The sequence below is a fragment of the Coloeus monedula genome, assembly GCF_965178545.1.
Source record: "Coloeus monedula genome assembly, chromosome: 1".
Taxonomy (NCBI): domain Eukaryota; kingdom Metazoa; phylum Chordata; class Aves; order Passeriformes; family Corvidae; genus Coloeus; species Coloeus monedula.
In genome coordinates this window covers 73848768-73873467 of record NC_138781.1, presented here as the reverse complement: position 1 = coordinate 73873467, position 24700 = coordinate 73848768, and the positions used below count along the sequence as shown (strand labels likewise).

General features: G+C 44.1%; 1 protein-coding gene across 1 annotated transcript; it reads right to left on the bottom strand.

Moving 5' to 3' along the window:
* Positions 1–4795: 4795 nt before the first annotated feature.
* Positions 4796–6028, bottom strand: FOXQ1 (forkhead box Q1; the record flags this gene model as incomplete). The annotated part of the gene is made up of 1 exon (XM_082286689.1): positions 4796–6028. One exon carries the CDS (start codon positions 6026–6028, stop codon positions 4796–4798), a length of 1233 nt encoding a protein of 410 aa, XP_082142815.1.
* Positions 6029–24700: the final 18672 nt, after the last annotated feature.

The following is a 24700-nucleotide window of genomic DNA, read 5'->3' as shown; positions in this document are numbered from 1 at the left end:
TTCTTGCTCTTGTGTAGGAAGTTTCACCTTGAGCTCCTTAAGGCACGGTGTGAAAAATCAAGGGCCTATCAATCTGAGTCCCTCATATGTGCCTTTTCTGGGGTGAAATTTCTTTTTGCTAAGTGTCTTCAGTGCCTGAAACATCCAGCCCTTAAGAATCCCCTTCTAGAAAAAGGGTTTGGGGTAACAAAAACCTGCAACTTCCCAGGAAAAAATTCCATCCAACTTCTTTCAGTCTTCTCGGCATCTAGTGTGATACCAAGGGCTGCACTTTTTTGCTTAGAAGCTTTCACTAAGGATCTGCATTGAACTGAATTTCGTAGCTAGCACTGCTGTGCTGAGATGGCTGTTGAATAAAATGACTGATTTCAGTGGATTCTTTCCTAAGTAGCATTATGGATACTGACGGGCTGCTTATGCCACCTTATGAGTCATTTGGAAGGCAAGCTGAAAGCCAATTTCAGGCTTCATCAGACCTGGTTGGTGAAAATTTGGGTTATTTCATCTGATGGGAAAGTAACGAAATGCTCTCCTGCTGGCATGCCTCCACTGAGATACAGGAGTTTTGCCTCTACTACAAAGGAGAATAGGCACAGTATTTTTATATTGTCCTGCTGCATGGACTCTATGTACTATATGCAAGCTGTTATCTACAGAGCACTTTTGCAAGCTTATTTCTTCTGCAAGTTCATGTTTGGCAGCCATTAACTCCTGAAGTGCACAAACTTCTGCTTAAACATCTCCTTTGTATTAATTTGGTCTTATTCCACTAAGGTGAAGTTTATGCAGTTCTGCTGCTCAGCAGGTTAAAATTTGAAGAGATTTAGGAAAGTGGTTAGGACTGACATTATTCAGGTAACCATTTTAATCACTATGTGCCACAGCTGGGGCAGGATGTGGAGAAGCTGCTGAAAATGTTTTATGAATATAAAATATTCATAAACTTTAAAGCAAGTTAAAACATTCAGAGCCTAAAAGAGACCAAAGAGTTGGGGGGGGGGGGGGGGGGAAGTCTCAGGAACAAAAAATATATTTATTTGGACAGCCAAATCTCTCCTCAGAAAAGCACTTAAAACCAGAGCCCAGTCTGAATCTGAATTTATGTGCAATTCTGCTTAGGCTGGTGTTTCCAGCAGGCATATGAAGAAACTGCAGCAGGGTTGGAGCAGCCAGAATGGGATGTTTTCAGGTCCTCTCACATGCTGATAGAGATTTGTTTTGCTCCCTGTTCCTGCCAGGCTTTCTGTGCTACTGACCTAATTTTTTCCTGTGCAGTGTGTAAAAATCCCTCAAGTATCACAAACTACACCCATTCAACAAACATGCTGTGGGTGTTGCAGACACTGGTATGGCTGAAAGGCCATGGCGCCGAAGTGTTGGCTTGCTGCTGATGTGTCAAATATCACAAGTCAAAAGGCTTTGTCTCTCTTCTGTCATCCTGATTTATTAGACGTTAAAAAAGACAAAGTACCCAGACATACAAACATCGCTGTTTTGGGAAGGTCTGTGAAATGGTTAATGCTCTTGTTCCACACAAAAATGTAAAGTGTCGGTTCTCTGATTACCTGCTGCTGGAAAGTGTTTGGACAGGTGCTGTGTTTCAGCAGCCGTCTGTCACAGCTGACAGCTCGGATTTATGGCTGTGCACCAGGGCCGGCCGTCCCCCTTGGCCGAGTCCGCGGGCTGGTCCCTCTGGCCGCTCTGCCCGCGCGGCGGGGCTGCGTGCGGTGCCTCTGCCGTGTGCGCGGGGCCAGGTGACAGCACCCACACAGCCGGCTTTTTCCTCCCCACGCGTTCATTTGCTCGGAAGCGCCGGCGAGGTCTGAAAAGTAGCGCGAACGGGGCAAATTCCACCCAAAGGTCAACAGGGATTCATTCGTCCTTCGCCTCATCTTAGGAGGATGATGCTCAAACACAAGGAAGCGGAGAAGACCCTACCTTTCAGCAAGAGAAAGCCTCACAGCCTCGCCGCCGAGAGGGCTCCGGACAGCAGGCAATACCTGCCCCCCGCCCCCATCGCCCCGCACCGGGGACCACTGAAATCCTCATCTCGACCGTCTGAGGAAATCCAAACAAGAGCTAGGAAAGGACCGCGAGGACACAGCTATCCCTGCTACTGTAGCGTTGACATACTTTCTCGATGCATCCAAAAATCGAGTTTCATAGAAGATAAATATGTAATAGAATACTTATTAACAAGGGACATCTCGGACTCTGCCGGCTTTTTTTTTTTCTTTTTTTCTTTTTTTCTTTTTTTCTTTTTTTCTTTTTTTCTTTTTTTTCTTCTTTTCTTTTTTAACGTACTTATTTTCTAAAAGTAAAAAGCTCAATGTCATCCTGTTAAGTATACGTTTACACACAAACCATCCCTACTCGCACTTAAATACATCCGATTAAAATACATACTTGTGGCTATAATAACAAACTCCACTTCCCATCAAGATGCCTTTAACATACCCTGAAATACGACCTTTACAGACCGACAAAAGCAAAAGATACTAGGACATGTGAACTCCTATAAAAAAGAAATGGTAAAATACAAGCCAGAGGAAAGAGCAGATTACAGAAGGGTAGATTAATATTTGCACAGAGCCTTGAAGGCAGAATGATGTCGAAATAGTGTGTGTGTGTGTGTGTGTGTGTGTGTGCATGTGCGTGTGTACATAAAAAGCAATTCCTTCAAAGGTTGGATTACTTCATACATTAGTCACTAATCTCTCGCAATATTCTGATGGATGTTATGGTCTGCGCTAAACACACCGTGAAATCTGCTTGAGCTGTATTGAAACAAATCGCTGTTTTCGGCCGCCGATTGTTCTGTTTGAAGCTTTCCTTTCACAACACACCTTTGCTATTTGGAACAATTTTTGCGCATAGGGTAGAAGCTAGTCAGCGGCTGAATCTCGGCGCTGAGGGAAAAAGAGGTGGGAGAGAAACTCCAAGGTCAGACATACGTCTAATTAGAAAGAAGAACATCCAGTGCCCAAAATTCTCCTTGTCATCGTTTGTTTAGGTAACCTGTGCTTACAGAAGACTTGAAGAGCCCGCCGATTTTCAACAAACAACCGAACAAACGAACCCCGAATAATCATTTCAGCATTTGTATAAACTCTTCGAGTTCGGGAGCGGCACTGATTTGTAATTCAGTAGCACAGGCAGTTAACCCCCCAACCTTTCCTTTTTCCGACTTAGCCTTTCTGAGGCTTTGCTGTTCACTTTTGACAGTACAAATCAGCCTTAACATAACGCCCGTAGGGAGAAGGCAACGCGTGTAAACTTTCTATTACCAGCAGATAACCCCCAGCCTTCACCCCGCTGAGGATTCGCCCGCCGTAGGTGTTAGCGGGGATGCCTCCACCAGAAGCAGCCGGAGCCTGGTAATGCCTACGACCTTCCTGAAGCGAGTTTTCCTTGGACCGAGAGATGACAACAGGATTACATGTCGTCTGCTGTCCTTCGTAGAAAAAAAAAAAAAAAAAATAAATAAAAGGGGGGGAGCGGGAGAAGGCAGGCAGATGTACACAGGATTTTCACAGGCTGCCTCTACATCAGGCAGCTTGCCTGCAAACCTCTCCGCCTGCAAATGGGCAGCAATTCTGCAGGGCTAAGTCCCGACGGGAAAATCTGATTTGACTCGAGGAATTGCAGAGGACTTTCATAGCTGGCGGCAGCCCAAGAGGAGAATCTCTCATCTCCCGTGACTAAAATAAGGCGGGTCCATAGGTGGCACCTCTACCCGCCGGCGGGGATGCGGATGAAAGGGCGGGCAGCCCTGCTGCCCCCGTGGCCTTAGCCAAGCTTCTCGGCCAAGGCTGTCCCACGACAGGCTTCCCTCCCTCACGCCAGCACAGACATCACGCTCTTCTCCTTATTACCACCTTTATTTAGGGGGCAGTTTTTATTCGGGGGAAAGGAGAAAGGAAAAAAAATGGAAAAACATGGTGGCCGAGCGTCAATAAAACGCGCACGTACATATATTACATACAAACACAAAAATAAAATACGAAAAAAATTACTCTTCTTTTTCCAGTAGCAGTGGTCTTGGCCATAAATGTAGAACGCCAGCCAGTACAGGAGACAACATCTGACATTTCCTTGAGCCTTTTCCCCTCTCCCGCCCCCTCCAATAATTAATTTTAAAAAAGCTGCACTCTCTTTGTGTTAAAAACACTACTTTTATAAATAATTTAATATCCTCCCTTCCCACGAAATGCTAGTTGCCGGACAGGAGAAAAGGTTTCTTTTGGCACAGTGATGCATTGCTTTGCAGTACAGACCTACGGCTCCACAGCAGACCCCGGCCCCCTCCCCTCCTCTCTCCCTGCTGTTCCCGGCAGGCTCCCCGGGCCCCCTCCCTCCTCCCCGCCCTCCCAAGCGCACAGCGCATCCCCCAGCGGCCGCCACCGCGCCCCTCCGCGGGGCACCTCCGCTCTGCTGCCCAAGGCTTCGGTAGCAGGACATGTGGGGACAAGAGAGGGGGATAGAAAAGGGGTGGCGAGGGACTGGCTTAAGTCAAGTAGTCTCAACGAACAGTAAGAAGCACTTGAGGCTCATGGCTATGTCCAAACTGACAGTTGTTTGATTTTTTCTTTTTCCCCTTTTTTTTCCCTTTTTTTTTTTTTTTTTTTTTTGGCTTAAGTTAAACCCACTGTCATTTCACTAAGGCACAGTCACCGAGGCTTTTGCTTGGAGGCTGTGGTCGCCTCTGGAGTTAAAGTGCGGGATCCAGAGCCTCCTCCTTTCCCCCTCCACGCCTCCCCGAGCAGGTCCCTCGCAGGGGAGGAGGGGGGCTCCATTAAGCCAGAGGGGTCTCCACGGCGTACGGCTGAAACGAGGCCGATCCCTCCGCCGCCGGCGGCGGCAGTGGCCCGGCGAGCCGGAGGGGCCCGTAGAGCGGGGAGGCGGGCGGCAGCCCCCGCCCGCCCTTGGGGAGGCCGGCCTGGAACAGCGGCGCCCGCGGCCGCTCCGCCAGCGGCGACGGCTCCCCCGGGGCCAGCGAGGGCCGCCCGCCCCCCAGCAGCAGCGGCGGTGACGGCTCTCCCAGCCCGTAGGCGCAGAGCTGCAGGAGGCCCCCGCCGTAGAGGGCGGCGGCGGCGGGCGGGGGCTGCGCGGCAGGTGGGTAGGGGAGCAGCGGGTAGGGGCCGGGCAGCAGGTGCGGGGGCGCGGGCGGCGCCGGCCACAGGAGGCGGGCGTGCGGTGTCGGCGGCGGCTGCGGGGCGGCGCGGGGTCCTGCCGGCCGCTGCAGGAGGCTCTCGATGGCGAAGGAGCTGGAGAACTTGGCGGCGCCGCCGCCCGCCGGCCTCGCCCCGCCGCCCCCCGCTGCTGCCTCCTTGGCGCCCGGCGCGCAGTGACAGGGCGAGGAGGCGCAGCAGCACCGCGGGGAAGCGCCGGGGGACGCGGCGCCCGCTCCGGCCGCCTCCTGCGGCACTTGCGGCGGGGCGCCGCCGGCGGGGCGGGCGGGCTGCGGCGGCGGGGCGGCGCGGCTGAGGCGCTTGCGGCGGCGGCGGAAGACGCCGTCGGCGAAGGTGTACTCGCTGCTGGGGTTCAGCATCCAGTAGTTGTCCTTGCCCCAGGGCCGCGCCGGGTCGCGCAGCACCTTGACGAAGCAGTCGTTGAGGGAGAGGTTGTGGCGCACCGAATTGCGCCAGCCGGTGTAGGCGCCGCGGAAGAAGGGGAAGCGGCTCATCAGGTAGTCGTTGATCTCGGCCAGGGTCAGGCGGCCGCCGGCCGAGTCGCGGATAGCCATAGCGATCAGCGCGATGTAGGAGTATGGCGGTTTCGGCCGCCGCGTGTAGGGCTTCCCCTTGGCGCTCTCGGCCGGCGGCGGTGGCGGGGGCTGCGGCGTGGGGGGCGGCGGCGGGGGATGCCCCGGCCGCCCGGCCCCGCCGCCCGGGCTGTTGGCCGCGCAGTCACCGTCCGAGCCCAGCTCGCTCTCAGCCGGAGCAGGGGAGAGCGAGCCGCTGCCTTCCTGGTCGCTGCCGGCGCCCAGCTTGTCCTCATAGTGCTGCGAGAACACCTCCAGCTTCATGGCGGCGGCGCCGCCGGCCCCCCCGCACCCCGCGGCTTCGCTGGGCGGGCGCGACCCCCGCCCCTCGGCGCGGCCTGAAGGGAGGCGGGAGGCAGCGAGGCGACCCAGGGGCTTTCTGTGCCCTCGCCGGCTTGGACAGCTCCGCGGCGGCAGGCGAGACCGTCAGGGCAGGGCAGCGGGGCTCTGCGCCCGCCTCAGCCCGCCGGCCCGGCGTCGCAGGCAGGGGCTGGCCGCTTTGCGGCCGGTGGGCGCCGGGGACGGGCGGCGGTGCCCTGCAGCCCTCGGGACGGGGGATTCCTCCGGGCTTTCACCTCCTTCTCCCCGACCTGGGCGCTCGCTCTCCTTTCGCCCCCCTTTTTGTCCTTCTCGCTCTTTACTCTCGCTGCTCCATGGGGCCGAAGGAGAGGGGCGAGGCGGCCCCCGTGGAGCCGGTGCGGGATGAGGGCGGGCGGGCGGGCGGCTGCCGGAGCCGGCACTTCTCCGTGTCCGCCCGAGCTCGGTCCTCCTCGGGGGCGCTGCCGCTGTTACCGTTCGGCGCTCCCCGGGCGCGGGGAGAATCTCTCGAGGGCCGTCGGGGTTACTCCGCTCTCTCCGGCTTCGACCCCTGTCAGTGCCGGGACGCCGGGCTGGCTCCTCGCTGCGAGGCGAGCAGGAGACGAGTTATTAGGGTTATTAGTGTTATTGTCATTATCTCTCCCTTCCCCTGTGGTTCTGTGTCTCTCCACCACTTTCAGACCAGCCCATTATAACGCCGGCGAGAGGCGGAGCCAGGACAAAGATCTGAAAGGGTGGTGGGTGGAGAAGCAAGGTAGCAAAAAGGTGGGTATGCCTTAATAAGCCGTATCAGAGCCGTAATTAGGCAAGATGACAGCAAGGTCTTGTTGGAAAGTTATTTTACGAAACTTGTTTGTATTTTCTCCTGCCAGGTCCCTCCCCTTCCCGGGTATTTCGAACGAAGCCGCAGTTCGGCGCGATTAAGCAGAGCCGGCCCGCCTCCCAGGTGTAAAATGCAGAATGACTTATAGGTGGCAGAGCTGAACCTGTTACGCGCGGTGATTTATTTTAATAGTGCCGTATAAAGCAACAAGTTGTAATATGACAGCTCAACAACCTGTTGGAAAATAATACACGACTTCGCAGTTGTGAATTCCTAATGATTTATGTAGCCTGACAAAATAGTTTCAGTCCTGGTCTCTCTTTCCTTCTATCATAAGCACACCTGGTGCAGAGGTAGGGGAACAGGTAGGCAATGCTTTGGAGTTTTGCTATGAGAGAGTTAGTCAAAGCCTTAACCTTAATTCTACGTGTGCTACTGTTTCTGTAGCAGCATTGCTTGACCTCTTCTGGATGGTGTGTTTGTAACCTCTGTCTTACAACTGCCACTCTCTAATAAAATCATATATTGTGTAGGTTTCGGGTTATTTTTTTCTAAATTGTAACTTTAATTTTTTAATCACCGCGAATCGGTAAATTTCCCATAAAACTTGGGACAAAGGATTCTGTAATTTTACCTAGGCACTTTTCTTTCTAGAAAAATTAGTCATCATTTTTGGGTTTGTTTTTAGGTTTAAGTTGTCTTAAGGTCTTGCCTTCCTTCAGAGTTTTGGTTTTTTTTTTCTCCTTCAAAATTATGCTAGATTGACCAACTCAAAGAGAGCTAGCTGGTAGTAGCTTCTCTGAAAACTCCTATCCTGCTCACTGTTCAAAGTCAATTGCAAAATGCCATTTGACTTCATATGGCAGTAGTGCTGGCGTCTGCAAAACAATAACAAAAACATCAGCAGAAATCCAGTGTGGTGCTTATGTTTTATTTCTCATATGTATGCTTCGAATTTTGTGTCCTGGAGTAAGAGTTGGATTGCTCCATATTTTCCAAAACCAGTCTTTCTAAATCAGACCTTATTTTAGAATAAATACATAATGCAGAGTCACTCTGGTTAGGACTATTCCGTTGTGGTCTGGCTCTCAAGGAGTATTGGAGAGGAAGATGAAACAAGACAGGTTTAAAAGACTGAGAGGAGAAACAAACAGCCCTACTTTCTATCTTGATCTCTCTTGAATAGAATATATGTTCCCACACACACACCTGCATTTTGTTTCAAAGCTTTGCCATTTCTTCTGTCTGCATGAGTCTTACATGGTGAATAGTGAAGAGTGAGAGGTTCTTCTGTCCCTCTGTTTGCATTCTTGACAACTTTAATAGAAATAACAATACACTGAATGTCTCACTCTTCTCACAAAAGCTGTACCAGTTAAGAAAAGCAGGCAATTCAGAAAGACAAAAGTAAGAGGAGGGAGACCTCTCTTGGTTCCTTGTTGTTGTTGTCTCCATGTAATGTAAACTGAAATCTTTCAATAAAGTGTTGTCTTAGCTGTAGGTGCCAATGTTTGTGTTTAAGGGTATGGGAAAAAGGTATAATTCCTTCCAAAACTCATATTTTCTATGATGATGCCAATGGTAAGGGTAGGTTTTTTCCTCTTCCTGCTTTTGTTGTAAATAGCAGTGAAGTAGCGATGATTTGCTAGCTTGCCTTTGATGTTTATTTTATTACCGTTCCACTATTTGTGTGGAAAATGTACACATTGTCTCTTATCTTTATTCAAAGAACTTAAAAAGTCATTCAAATGCTGTAGGTAAACAGGTCAGACATAACAGAAGCTTTTTCACAGCCATACTTCAAGACCAGGAGTGGATGGCAAAGCTGGTTTTGCAAGATTTAAGAGGGGACAGAAGCTTGTACTCAAAATAATACAAAGATAGCTATTAATGGCTGGGAGCAGGGAATCTTTCTAAGATCAGCACTGATTCTTGCTGTGGCTCAAGGCCCCTCTGCTACCTCTGAGCCAGCGCCTGTTGTAAACTGTCCCTTGAAATCTCTGGTGGCTCTTACCTGAGAAAATTTATGAAGCTGCTTATGAAAGGTCCGTGAAGGGTTTAAATAGAGCCTTCCGGGCCTGAATGAGAGCAATATCAAGCCCATTGCTAATGCTGCCCATGAAACACAAGCAAAGTTGTAAGAAGTGGTGAAATAATCCAACTGCTCCATCTCTCACCACTGAGAGTATATGTAACCTCAAGTCTTTTCCTGCTATAGTTTTTTAAAAGGCGCAGTATCGCCTTCAGGTTTATAAAGATTAACACAATTATCGGAAAAACTGATTCTGTTAAGTAAACTTCACATCAAAAGCACTTTGATGTGCTGTATTATAGCAAAGCCAAACACCCCACCCCCATCACCCCAAGAAAAACCTCCAAAAACCTCCAGTGAAGCAATGTAAAAAAAATCTAATTCTTTGTTCTAAAGTGAAATGTCTCTTCCTCTTTAGATCAGCAGAGCAGGACTTTTTTTGATGTATGATCCCCTCTTTTCCTACCCAAAACAGTACCCAGTCAACGACAAACGGAGAAATGTGAGTGGTTGCTTGAAAATCACGCAATCAACTTCGCTTCCCATTTTCTCTAGTATTTTACTCATTTAATTCAGAAGTAGTGTGCCAATGGGTATTTGGAGATAAGGTAGTATAGTCCTTTGCAGTTTGCTCAAGCTACCAATTACAAAAATATTCCTTACTAAATGTAGCAAAATGCTACCCTGTCTGGTGATTGTGAGTGTATTTTTGGTTGATCCAGTTATGTTGTCTCCATGGTATTTTAAACCATGGAGACATGGGTTTTTCAGTTCAGCAAACATCGTGCAAAGGTGTGTCACAATATGTTCTTGGTTTAAATGTTTAAAAAAATTATTTCTTCTAATTTCTTTTTCACCCAGTGCTTTCATACTTATCTTTTCTGCCTTCTGTCTCTCCAGACCACTAACTATAGATTAGAGAGGGTTTTCAGTTCAGGTCATGTAAGAACAACTGGTCAATAAAGGTCTCTGTGGTGACTGGGAAAGTCCCATAGTTAGTGGTAGGCAAGCTTATTTGTGCATCTGAGATGTCCAGCACACCAGCGGGACAAAGTGCTCCATCATCTCTTCTCCTCCTCCTGTGGCAAGCTGCAGGAGTGCACTGCCTTTGCCAGGAATGATCAAACTGGACAATGCAATACACTTCGTGAGAAACAATAGACCAGTTCAAAGAGTTTGCTCTGGATGGGCTGCTCGCAGCAGGGGATGTGCCTAGCATGCATAAATGAACTACAGTCTGTGACGGTTGGCTAATTGCACTATGTATATTTTTATAGCTGAAGGAAATCCAGCTAGAGACCAAGCTGTAAGAAAGGAGGTTAGTGGAAATTCCTTTAGACCTTGAGAGGAAGAGTTTGATCACTGAAGCAGAATGCATGTCTGCGTGAATTCCATCATTGGGAAAGATTGGCACTTTTTCACAAGGACAGCCATTCCCTGTGGGTAGAGATTTTCTCATGTCTTTGGCAGGTACTAAGAGCTGAATTTACAACGGGGAGTTCCATTTCAACTTTGTTTCATGCAGTCTTCATTTCCTTGGGAGACGTTTCTCAGAATGAAATTTTCCCATGCTGAGAGCTTAGTATCACTTCCTCCCTGTGCCCACTTCATGTTCCATAAAAAAAGTCTGCTTCTAAGCAAATTTTTTTCTCCAGAGCCCTGGATTGTGACAGAATGGGCAGGGACAGATTTTCTCCTGTGAAGGAAGTGGCATTATTGCTCTTGTTACTAATGCTTAGTACTGGAGAAAAAATTCCAGATTCTTGCACCATTCTGGTCACAGAGAAATCTCAGAGCTCTCCATTTTACAGGTGACAAGGAGTGGAGTCCTGCTGAAAATAATTTGGTAAGTCAGTTGTAACCCTGTCTGTAGAACTGACCTCTCTGGAGCCCTTGTCCTGCACTGTTCCCACTGAGGTATATCCACCACAAGGCCTCACTGGAAAGCACTGTACCATTTAGCAAGGAGCTGTCAAAATAGGGGTTGCTCTGTCCCGAGACTCAGGTAATTTATAGCTAGTTCTTTCTTTTTACTAGTGCTGTGTTAAGCCTTCAGGGCTTGAATGAGGTTCCACACTGGCATAAGGTGAACCTCTCTGGAATATATCGGCGGTTTGCAGTCTGAGAAATACGTGACATAAAAGAGTGCAGGGTGAGGTTAGATCAACACAGTATTTACGACATATTTTGTGATGACTTAATTCAGTAACTGTCCCCATAGGCTTTTCTCATGGCTGATTACCTGGTTTCATGTAACTGCACCAAGAGAGAGAAAATCCAAATGGTGATGGACTTACAGGCTCGTGGATCTCTTCAAGGAAATTTTTCTTAGAGTAAGAAAGCAACTGGCATTGGAAGGCAGAACATGTATTGATAATCCTGGGTATAATTGTCAGGACAAAATTGCTTGCTAAGGGACAGGCTCCCCCACAATTAGAAGTTACACTGTGTTATGCCTGCTATGAAGTTATGATGCAGAAGCCATTTGGTGAAATTCTGTGGCTCTCTGCCAAGCATAGTGAATAGGTTTTGCTACTGGTGCCAAACAAACTTAAAAAGAAACCATCATAGCTTGTTATTGCTGGTGCCAGACCAAATATCTGTTGGCATCAAACTTGGTATTGATGCCAGAGGCTTGCTATCACTGGCCCGTGATATGAGGAAACAGCAGCTGAGCTGTTACAATAGCCTCTCACTGCCTTCAAGTCCATGCACTGACAGAGCAGAGTGAAAAACTTTGTGAGAGAACTACAGCAAAATTAACCCAGGGATGAAGGGCTTTGGATATGTGATGGAGACTCATTGAACTTTGCTAGCACTTGCTGAAGTACACCTAAGCCAACTCAAAACCACATGTATTTTACATGGGTAAACAGTGACTAGAGATATGAAGGATAAGTTTCAATTCAGCGAAGTTAAAGTACTATTTATGGCACCATGAATCAACAAATTAATCACTTTGCCAATAATATTCCAGTTGAACAGCAATAAGTATTTAACATTCTTACTTCTGGGTTGGATTTCTTTTGTTGTTTCTTTGTTTTCAAAAAAGCTATTTCTGGGTGAAATCACATGATTTATATAAGCATTAGCCAAATCTATAAATAAATAATGGTGTGAAAACCTTCCTGATTTTTATTTTTTCCAAGACCAAGTGAAATGCATTATAATGGAGCTATTTGCGAGCAGGCTGCTCACAGTCAGACTTTCCTGTGGTAGGCAGGATTTGGCAGTAGTACTCCTAAATCGTACCTATCTTGTGCATTTTCTGTCCTCCATTTGCTGTGTTCCATTTTCCTTCTCTGCAACCCCCTGGACAGCTCCAGAACCATTGGTACCTTTGAAAATCTGGTCCATGCTGCTGTTGGCTTACTCCTGGAACAGGGAGCACAGTTACACCGAGGGTACATCCACTGCAGTACCCCAGGGGTGGGAGATGGGGATTTATGTCCTGCAGACTGGTTCCAGAAATCGGGTATTTTTTCACCACTTTTCAGAGGGCAGAGAAATGAAGTAAAAGCTTGGGGAGCTGGTCCTTCTGTTGCTGCAGATGTAAAAAAATCATTAATTTGTTGAGTTGCATGCACTGTGTATTTGGTTTCCAGTTCTTAGGTGAGTTCTTAAGGGATTAGCTGAGTTTCAGTCTATTTAAGGTGTGAATAAACATCCTGTTGCCTCACACCCATGAAATTTCTTCCCTACAGATGTCAAAGTGCTTTGTGCAGAGTGTTGCTATTTTGGTTCTCTAAGTAAAGGTTCACAGGTTTTGCATGTCTTGGCCGAACGTACATGATCTAAAATGGGAATAGGACTTGGGTTTCCTAATTCCTACACTACTGCTCTACCTACTAACCCTGTTGTTTCCCTGAACCTTTACATATACTTTAGTAGATTAATAATTAACCTCCAAGTGGGGCACTTTGAAGCAAATGTAAAATGAAACCAAACACTTGTCATGGTTTTTAGTCATACCAGATTTGCAAGTAGGGTGTGTTTAAATGATGCAGGTAGATAAAGTCTTGTTAATTTAGATTAGAGTAGAAGTCAGTGCCTTATCAAAGCAAGTGACTAATTAGGAAAACTATTACCTTTTGGAAAAGAAACAGTTGAACTATCACTCAAAATTACTTTAACTAATTGAACTCTACTAGTATTTAGAATAAAGGCTCATGCAACTGCTGGGAAAGGAGAAAGACAGAGAGCTTTTCCCAGGAACTGCCAGTGTTCTGTTGGGGTTTTTTTGTTTTTTTTTTTTTAATAATTTTGCTTTTAGAAAGTTAACAGTACTTGTCATCACTGTGTAAACATGGGCAAGGGAGGAGAGTCCCGTGAGTCATCAGGGAGCCAAACATACAGAATCTAAGTGAAGAGCTGGAGCATTTGTACTAAATACACTGCCTTCATTCTCTTCACCTTCCCAGGCCAACATTGCTCCTGAATGGTTTGAAATGATGAAGTGACTCTCAGGTCTGTAATAACAGACACTGGGCATTCGGGAACCTGCGAGGGTGGAAACACTAGGGCAAATTCATGGTGTGAAAAGAAAGATTACGATCAGACTGTATTTATGTTCAGACAGATACATGCAATTGTGAAGAATCATTAAATAACTGTTAACCACACCTGCACAGAGCCTCTGGCAATGCTGGCTTATACAGAATCTCAAGAACTGCCATGTGCCTGACATCATACCTTTGCAAGGAGAGAAAAGTCCTGGGTGTTAGGCCAAGACTGGTAAGTAAAACATATTCCACAGCCTTGCACCAGTTTGGTGTCTGCAAGTGATTTTCTGGTGTGTCACACCCAGTATCTTCTGCCCTGTAAACCTGTCAGTAGTCCTGATCTGTTTGCTTATGACCAGGTCTTACTAAACATCTCCAAATCTGCTTTAATGCAATGGCTCCTTCTCTCTAAGTCAGCAAGGACCGTGAGGAGGGAGTAAGTACGTATGCACAGAGGGAGTCTAGCACAAACAGGATCTTAACTTCTCTGGGATTGTAATTGCTGCTGTGACACACAGCTGCTTCTTTGGGTTTCTTTTTATGTGGATCATTTTCCCTTTTAAAAGTATTGCTAAGTTTTGACACTTTTTCATCGTGGGAATGACATTTCAGAACCTTTTTATTTTTACTGTAAAAAATAAATAAATGGAAGTGTATGGGGGAGGGAACCAAGCAGGATAAAGGTAGCAGAGGAAAGGGAAAAGGGAGCAAAGCTGAGATGAAGATGTGGAGAAAGTTGGAGTAGAGAGCTCTAACTGAGAACCCATTGCAGTGCAGTTCTACCTAGACTGTAGAAAGTTTTCAGGATGCCCAACAATCTCCAATTCTTCTGCTTCTGCTGGTGGAATTTTTTGGACTGCTCAACTCTACAGCTTTCCTCAGGCTAGGGAGTTCTCTGGCTTTTCGTTTCCCATGGTGCTTTTGGAAGCAATTGTCTTTCATCTGCATTTTCTCTCTTGGAGTATACTTTTCCAGTCTTTCATGGCTAGGGGTGGTTGAGGAGTGGAGGGGATTTTTTGGTGGTTGATTTTGGTTTTGTTTTGTTTTAAACAGAAAAAAAAATCATTAAAAAATGCAAAAGTGAAAGTTGAACATCAGTGTGTAATTCCTAAAGGGGCTGGGGTGCATCAGTTTGAAAGTTCTTTCTACTTGCAATTTCTGTACAAAATATTTCCTCCTTTTATTTTTTTTCCTAGTGAAAATCTCTAGCAGCTGTGAAGAATAGGAGATTATGAAAGAGAAACAGAGCATGACTGATACACAGAGGGATTCAAAGATTTGCAGACTTCAGTATTCATATCTGAGAAGTGTAAGCTCTGGCACCTGACACTGATGGATCAGGCAATGGAGATATTTACTCATCACTTACAAGAGTCCTTATTCATAGTTTGATTTATTTATGCCATGAAGGTTTGGAAGGCAGTCCATTTTTATGTTCTCCATCTGACACGCAGTCAGTGCCAAGAAGCTTAGCAAGGTCCAGCACAGATTAAAGCTTTTTTAAAGAGTTATCAAAGTGTTGTGGGAAAAATGGCCTCCTCCAATGCTACTTTAAAAAATAGCCATCTCTGTGAGTAAGTCTTGGTGACTTGGACAGAGTTTATTTTGAAGGCAGGATGTGACACCTGGTACCCTCTTACCCCTGCTTTGTCTTTTAAATGTACTGTCATTAAAGGTTGGCCCCTTGAGGAAAATAGGTGTAGTCAGGTGCAGAGGCAAACTGAATAGGTGGGGCTTTCACTCCAGTGGGCCTGAAATCAAACCTTCAAAACTTTGGCCAGACTCATGACTATTCCCAGTTGAGACTTTAATTAAATGGTGTTGGATATGACAGTTAAACGTGAAAACTGTATTCTATTATACTGGCTTGTGTTGCTGAAAGAAATAGAGCCATGCTTCTTGATTGAAGGGACAGAGTCAAGTGAATAATTCGCAACAAATAATTAGTCTAAATGTTTCTAAGTGATTCTTACAGAATCTGAGTATGGTTGAGAAAGATCCCTATTTATTAGTGCCATAGGACTCCCTTTCACAAGGGGAAAGTTTATTTATATAAGATGAATGAGTTAAAGTATAGACTTGCAAGTTCTTCTTGAGTCATCAGACCCAGAAAACATGTATTTGATATTAAGGTTAGTACAATCTTTCAAACAAAAACATTTATGAGCGTGCTTTAACTGATGGGTATATGATGACTGACATTCCAGAACCTCTTCTGTGCACACCTACGCTGGCATACTTTTATACATAGGAGTAATCCTAATTAATTTGGGAAAATTACTCTTGTGCATGAATGTATTCATTAGTATTTGAAACACCACAGTATGGTGAGTCTTCTGGACAGAATCTTGATCTTACACTTAAAGGTGCCCACAGTGTCCCATCCAGTCTTTAGGGCTACCTTAGTGCTAGTAAAAACAGGCCAGTTCCCAGTCCTTCCCCTGAGGGCTTTAGCATGGCGAAATTCTCTTCCTTACGAAGAAGTGGCCTCATCTGTGCTGTCTAGAGGGAGCTGTCCTTTGTCTGTGTTATCTCTTGAATAGAGACCTCTATGTGGCATGAGAAAGTACTGGGTTACAGGGGACAGCCCATGTCAGGAAGCTTGTTGCTAGTTAAATAGCGTGGACAATCGCAGACCAGCTCTTGAGTGCATGTCCTGGCTCTTTTTAGTTTGCAAGGACAAAATGTAACTTAAATGAATATTTGTGTTCACTTTACACCTTGAAGCTTTGAGGAGGTATTATTGCTCTCATCTGCTTTTTACAGCAGGAAGGAGCAGCGCTGTTGTTCCCTGCAGCAGTGTACTTTTGGGGATGTGTTGGTTGGGTTTCTCTCCCAGTGATGTTGAAGAGCTTTGCCCAAGAACATTGCAGGGAAACAGTCTTTCTCAGTGTGTTGTGAGTCTTCCCTTTCAGAAGTAAGATTTGATGCAGCCTAAGCAATTTTTTTTTTTTTTTAATAAACACCATTTCAGTTTGTTATAAGGAAACTATTGGCTAGGGTATTAAAGGATTGGAAATTTATAGCACTAAGAAGAGTGGTTTTATTTTAAACAGTGGAGAACATTGATAATTTCATAGTCAACAAGAAAATAAAGCCAAAGAACCAAAGACATAATAGTGTGTTTGAACTGAAAATTTGTAACTATGAAGATTTCTAAATATGGAAATTCTGCTTTGCAGATAGTGGGTTTTCAGTGCTGCTGCCTGAAATTTTAAATGCCTGCATGTATTGTCACACCAGGGAACTGTCGTAATCTCATCCCAAAACAAGTGACTGTAGTACTGAAGTGATTTTCACCCTGTAGTACCTATTTCTGTTAGCTGAAAGGAAGCCTAAGGCTTCCCAGGTGACCACCTGGCATGTATTACAGAGCTCTGAAAAGTATTTAAGGTGAATTCCAGGCTGTCTGTCTTCTCTTAGGAAGCACCTGAAATGAAGGTGCTCCAGTTTTTAATGGTTGAGATACTCTGCTCATTTATTAAGATTATTTATGAAGAGATTATTTATGCAAGGTAACTGATTGTGAAAAGAAAAGCTACTTTCGTCATTAATTCAAACTTCATCCTGATGCTAAGATAGGATTTAACATACTGAGCTAGACAAAAAGATTGTATAAGGTGAGAGGGATTGCCCCTCAGAATTTATTTGCTGCTTAAAAGCTGCACACTGTGTTCCACCTCGAGCATTGCAGGTATTTTCTTCCTTTACCTGTCTGCCACCCGCTTATCGTCCTTTCTGATGCGACTCGTGCAGAAGAACGTTTCCTATTAGGCTATTTTTTAACATCTTTCTGTGAAGTGCTTGAGCATTAGTGCTTGCTCCAGGAAAAGGTGAGTAAAGACGTGTTTTTATGTGTCCTGATAGCTGCCTTGCTTCATCAATACTGAAAAGGATGTCTTTATTGACACTGAGTGCTTTCCAAAAGTGTTCTTTCCACCATTACTGATGTGTTGCTTAACAGAGCCAGCTTAAGCTTGCCACACTGAGTTTTGTGTTGTTTGTGTTGCATTGGTTGGTTACCTCTTTCTGTTAACTTTCCACGCACAATTTAATTAAGCTGTGAATAATGGGACGTGTTATCAGATGGTATGGCATTATTAACTTCAGTGAAGTGTTGTGTGATGAACCAGCTAAAGATCTGGACAATAATTTATACATTCTTCACATTTAACTGTCAGTGCATTTTGAATGAAGATAGATACCAGCATGTGTGATTGCAACCCTGCTGCTGAAAGAGGTGTGTCTGTTTATGCCAGTGAAGTGCTTGACTGTTGGTATAAATATAATGGCATGGTAATTACTGGCTATAGATACAATGAAGATCAAACTTTTTTTTTTTCTTTCATCCAGAATGCTTTTATTATCCTGGAAGCATGCTTCCTGTCTTAAAGTATGACATTTCAGAGTTAGAAAACTGAGTAAAGCAAGTCATAATGATTAATTTCTGCAAATGTTTTTCTATGTATTAATTGCCCCTGCGCTGTGAACAGTGTTCTCAGGTGCCCTTCTATAAAAGTTATTCATTACTTACTTTAGCTAAAAACCACAGTAACTAAAAGAACCCCTTTATAATGTCTGTAGTGTGCATACTTGCTATTGGTATAAGCAAAATGGTATGGTTTCTTTTCTCTAATTGGATAACTTGTGGAACAAATTAATCTAATGCACATGTGAATAACAGGGAAAATTAGAAATATGCCAACAATATCTGGTTTTAAAGTTGTTTTTCTTATGTATCTGAAAATTTAAGTAGTCTAGTCTGATTTCTTAGTAAAGCAAATAAAATGTACATATCAATAGAAGTCAAACTGCTCACAAATGTTTTCAGATGGAAGTTGGCTTTCAACAGCAAATGGTAATGCAAAGTTTTCTTGGTCTTTTCAGCTCATACTTCTGGCTGAAAGGTGTATGCAGTGTGACACAACATGTTGTGACTCCTCAGAAAAATGTTGCAATTCATATTGGTCAAAGTATGTAGTGTTTCAGAGCAGTGCATAATTTGTGATTGCAACAATCTCAAATAGAATACAAGCAATGAGAACACATAAAATGTGTTCAGTGTTTCCATCTCATTCATAATTTTGACTCAGCAGTTCCAGCTGATTATTAATAGTTTCTCCAACCAGCCTGGATTGGCTAAGGGAATTCACTTTAACATACTGAAGTGTTTTCATTAAACTTGCCCTATGCAAAAGTGGCTTTCTAAATTGAATTCACTGAACTCATCTTGGTGCCTTTGCTATTGTGTATTGCATCAGGAAACAAAATAAGCAAGAAAAAAAGTGGTAAAAAATATTATTTAAACTGGAAGTGAGACAGAATTCATTAAAAGGAGAATATGGACCATGCTCATTATAGGATTTGCTAATGCTCATGAGTTCTTCCAGCTAAATTTAATGTATGCAAATCATTATTTATGAGCAGTTATTATCAACAATACTAGTAACTTAAATAGTACTAATAATAGCTATCTGGACTAATTAACTGTTTTAAATTGAATTTTGTAATATTTGCAAGTTTTCTTACTTTTATGGGAACTAAATAAAATCAGCCCCATTGCTTAACACAAAACTCCATTTCATATAGGACAATTCTGGTTTTGGAGACATGTTTTGAAGCAGATTAAAGTGGTGGTTAAGAAAGTTCCCGCTCGTGCCAACAAAATAGATAGAGGAATAATTATTGTTCAACATGAATTAATTGAGCATGTTTTCTCTATTAGTATGAAACCAATTCATTCTAGTGAAGTGCAAAAGGCCCACGTGAGAGTTTTGTACTGGAAACACTGTGTTTAGATGGTTCCAAATGGTGTGAGGGAATGCTTCTCTTGTGTTGGTTCTTTTCTGTTTTTCTGGTTAGAAAGAAAATTATTTTATGATCTATAGGCAGTTGTTTGTTTGGGTTTTTTTAATTATTCTTTCCTGTTTGTGAGGGAAAAAAAAAAGAGAGAAGAAAAATCTTGACATAGCTATAAACAGAAAGTAGAAGGCAAGTTGATGGGAGCACAGAAAAGGGGATCTCCTAGCTTTTACAGTGACCTATTGAAAATGGTTTAAGGATGGCAATATTGTGTGTTAGTCTGCAGATTCCATGGGATCTTGTTCTATTTGGGCAGTGAGGTACCATGCATATGAACCCTGTGTAAGGCATAAAAATAAGTGTGAATGATAGTGATGCAGATAATATTGCTTCTTATAAATAATAATTAATGCTAATTAATGTTGACTCTATATGTTGTGGCTTGGATGAAACTCTGGCAGGAATTGGCAACCATGCTGATATGAAATCTCCACCCACAAAGATCTGCTGAAAGAGCAGTATCTGGTGTAAGGGGATCTGCCCTTTTAAGTGCAAAGAATACAAAGGTTTTCTAATTGTTTTTCCCTTTTGCAGAAAAAACAAGCTTGTAGCTTTAGAGTCAGTCTGCATGCACATGTCTCCAGAAAATACAGAGGTGGGACAAATGCAAGATCAGATCGTGTTCCTTATGTAAGCTTATAAACAGTGTTGCAAGTTCACTGGAAATAGCACATGCAGTGTTCTCCAATAGAGCTGGTGCCTTCCCATGTGAAGATGTAGATGCCGACGCGTTTGTTGAGGACAGGCGATGCCCTTTCCCGAATTGGGTGGGAGGCTGCAGAGCCCTGCTGCTGTGTGGCTGTTCCACAAGAGGCAGGAAGGCAGGCTACCCAAACTGCTGCCAATAGGGAGGCTGCCGCCTCCTCACTAGGCTTTGGTAAATCAGTATCTGCATGTGTGCCCGCACATACGCATGCTATTTTCCCTCTGCCACTTCCCTCCTACTCTGAGCTGCCTTCCTCCCCACACTGCCCTTGAGTCAAGAGGTCAGTGCTACCACTTCTTTTTTCACCAGTCACACTTTTCCTTCCGTATTTTATCCTATGGTTGTTACTTTCCTTCTTTCCAGTGGAGGGGGCAGCAAGAGCCATTCGGCTGATTTAATGTTTTTCTGGGAAGGAAAGGATAAGACTTAAAAAAGCAGGATGCCTTCAGGCAAAATGTGATTTTCAACCAAAATTCTTTTTCTTAAGGGAGGGGATTTTTCTTACAGGGGAGAGAATTTGCCCCAACAAAGAAGTTTTACCTGCATTCCTCTGAGACACTGGAGTCTGTATGCCGTCGATGTCAGGGAGAATCAGGGACTGAATGACCAGTTGCCATTATAAGATAGTCCAGCTTCCCAGGGGGAGAGAAAAAGAAAGGGGTTGCATGTGGTTAGAAAACAAGAAGGAAAAGGAGAGGAGGAAGTGCCTGGTTGTTCCTGTCTTGGTGGGGAGCATTGCAGGGTCCCTGGTGACTGTGTGACCAGCAAACACCCTTGCCGAGAGCTGTAGACCAGGACATTTGCAAGAGCAGCTCTGTGTCTGCAGCAGCTGCATTTTGGGGGATGTATGCTAGGGAAGAACTGGGCCTGTGGAGCTGTATCAGCTGGCATTTCCAAGGTGAGATATTCTGTTTTCTTGCTTGTTTATTTGCTTCCCACTGGGGGATCAGTTATATGTTGAGATGACTTGACTTGGTACACACCTCCTTAGCAAATACGTTGATTCAACGTTTAGAGGATCATGTTTCTTTGTGGTGCAGAGTTATTTAATACAATATTTATGGTAGGCTGATGACACTCGTGATGGTGAAAAAGAAGAAGTTGTGTACTTTTTAAAGAATGAGTTAAACCAGTTCTGTCAAAATAGAGATAATAAATACCAGTAATTGTTTAGTCAGTTGAAAAGGAATAATTCCCCCCATTTTTTGAAACACGGTAGGTAACGTTTTGGCTGAATGTTTATGAAGAACGTCTACATTTCTGAAGCTGAGCATAGAGTACTGTACTTATTCTGTATGATTTTGGAATCTGAAAAACTGGACTATTTCCCTGGTCATGACAAGGAATGTCTGCATATAATAGACTAAATTTAAATGTTCAGATTTCATCTGCTAAACTACTCTGGCAGGAGTGAAATGCTAGGATAGCAAAGGTAGACTACACCTTCCTTCTTAAGCTGAGGAAGCTGGTAGGAAGGTGGGCAGGGACCAGGGAGATGGCACAGGTTCTGCCAGTTTGGTGGAAGCTTATTAGTGGAAATCCTAACAGACCAGCTTGGGACTGATCTTTCTTAACATTTTCCGTAATGCCTTGGGTGTAGAAGGTTGGAACTGACTGATGAAATTCTCTGCTGACACAAGACAAGGAGGCATTGTTAAGGTAGAGATAATGTCCAGTTCTTCCCATACAGGGAGTGTGAGGGCAGGAGCAATGAAAACTGACTAAATGTTTAATAGCTGAGGGCTTCTGCCTTTAGTGGAAATGGTTCTTCCCTAGAAGACAATGCAGCACGACATGGGAAAGAAAGTGGCAGAGAAAGATTTGCATGTGCTAATTGACTACAGAATAACTGAGCTTCTGGTGCAATCTGGGAAAAGCCAAATGGAAACAGAGTGGTCATTAATGGATTAGGTTTGCAATTAGGAGGTTGCTAAAAATGAGATTCTGTTACAATCTTATAGCTCAAGTAGGGAGAGCAGCCAACTTAACTGGATCTTCATGAACTGATGAGGAGGGCTCTTGATTCAGAAGTTAACAGTATCAGGGGGTAGTATAATGACAAAAGGCTAACACAGACCTTATTTTCAATCGAAAAGGCATCTATGCTTTATTTAGCTGTATAGTGCATGCAGAAAGGGAAATTACTGTAGACATTACAGATTAAAAGTTTGAAATCCAGTAAATTTTAATATTGAATGATGATGATGTACCATTTTATTCATCTTAATTTTCATTAATTTCCCCATGTATGACATATTTTAGACTTTATGAAACTCATTATTTATAATTGGTCTTGTGTCAACAAGCAGCAAAGATCAGCCTGTCTGCCTTTACTGACAGTTGGCTTAATTTAGTAGTAGTACTTAGCAGTTATGTAGTGCTTTAAAATTTCAAATATTAGCTAATTAGTCATCACACCAATTGCTTTGAATATTATCAGCCTTCTATAAAGATGAGTAAATAGCTGTTATCCATATTTCTGAGATGAGGAAATGCAAGCACAGATGGGCTGGTTATGTCCCTGTGCATATTTATATATAGGTATTTCAAAGGCACATATCATTTCAAGGTCCAACAAGTCTTATCTACTTGTTAGACCTGATTTGGTGTCCACTGGAGCCAATGGAAGTCATTCTAGCAGCTTCAAAGAGTTCCCTTGCTGCCTAATTGAATTACCCTGCAAAATCCAGTTTCCAAATATTACCCTAGCTGGTATGGTACACTTTGAGATGGCTTGTGATGAAAAGTACATCTGCCCTGGTGGTCAGAACCCTTAGTGTGGCTGTAGAGGACAAACAGGCACCAAAAATGATGAGGTTTGCTCAGCACCCAGTGAGTGAGTCCTAGAGGTGAGGGTCCATGAGGGCTCTGTTTTCTAGGAAAATAATTTAAGAGCTTGAAAATAGTGGTTATAAAATGATGAGATTTTTCATGTGTTCCTAAGCAAGTATCACCTGTTGATTTTTGGAAGAAGTAGCCAGGTATTTTGACAGTCCCAACATATATTTCTCAGTCTGTATTTCTCATCAGATGACTTTAAAAACCTATCCCTACAGTTCAGTGCTATGTGGGAGTTAAAACTTAGATAGATATGTCTGTTGACCTTCTCCTGAAAACTAAAACTCAGCAACATTAGTTTTTTATATTGCTTTTCAAAACCTGAAGTTCTGTGGAGAAGAGAAAAGGAAAAGGAAGGGAAAAAAAATCTTAACCTGACATATACATCTGAAAGATCATAGAAATCTGTAATGAAGTGGCCAGCAGCTCTGTAGTGTCACCTAAATGTGACACACCTAGTCAAAGTTTGACCAGTTATGTCCAGTCTTATAATTCAATTGTGTCCCTTGAAAGATGAATCCCTTCACAAATTCAGGATTGTATTGTCATGTGAATTAATTGAGAGTTCTCATTCCTTGAGCATTTATGATGCTTTACATAAGAATTGTTTCTGCAAATGTTCCTGCCCTTAAACTTTTTTTTTTTTGTTAGGACTTGTGACAGCATAAAACAAGAGTAAACCATACGGAAAACGCACTTTTATAAAAATATATTATTGAATTCCTTTTGATGTTAACATTTACTTGATCCTAGTAGTCAATAATGCAGAATAGCCCAAGCTTTGAAAGATGAGCTTAGAGTGGGAAAGCAGCAAAGACAGCATTTTCTTCACTGTCCTGCCACATGCTGCTAAATATGTGCTTCTTTTGCCTGCCTTCACAGCCAGGAATATCTCTCTATATAGGGAATATCACAGTAATAAGAACATACAGAACAATCCTCTCTCTCGGTGTAAGCCCTATGCTGTGCTCCCCAACAAAGCTTTTTATGTTTGTTATTTGCTACTCAGCAGGAATTGGGAAATTATTTCCGTAAAGAAAAAATGATGAGAAAGAGAGTCATGTTCCTCCACGTGCCTCAAGGTATCAGATATTATTGGGGCATTGCACTCAAACCGGTGTGTTTACAGCAGATCAAAAGGTGAAATGAGCCAGAGACGAAGGCTGCTGAGCCAACCCCCCCCTGCTGCTGGCGTGTTGACTGCACGTGTTGTCAGCTTTTACACTCAGCAGTGTGGGATCAATACTAATGCAGTAATGTGATAGCTGTAGTGCTCAGTTTCTGTTTTCAGGTAACCTTCAGCATGTGAGGGGTTGTTTCTTTCTCACCTCGTGAATCTTAGAATAGAATAATAGAATACAATAGAATCATAGAATGGCTTGGGTTGGAAGGGACCTTAAAGATCATCTAGTTTTTCAACCCTGCTGCCATAGGCAGGAACACCTTCCACTAAACCAGGTAGCTCAAATCTCCAACCAGCCTGGCCTTGAATACTCCCGGGGATGGGGCATCCACAATTTCACTGGGCAGTCTGTTCCAGTGCTTCACCACCCTCTTAGTAAAGAGTTTTTCCCTAGTATTTAATCTAAACCTGCTCTCTTTCAGTTTGAAGCCATTCCCCCTCGTCCTGTCACTACATGCTCTTGTAGAAAGTCCGTCTCCATCTGTCTTGTAGCTCCCTTCAGGTACTGGAAGGCTGCAATTAGGTCACCCCAAAGCCTTCTCTAGGCTGAACAATCTGAATTCTCTTAGGCTTTACTCACAGGAGAAGTGCTCCATCTCTGTGGTCACCTTCATGGCTCTCCTCTGGACTCACTCCAGCAGGTCCATGTCCTTCCTGTGCTGGGGCCCCAGA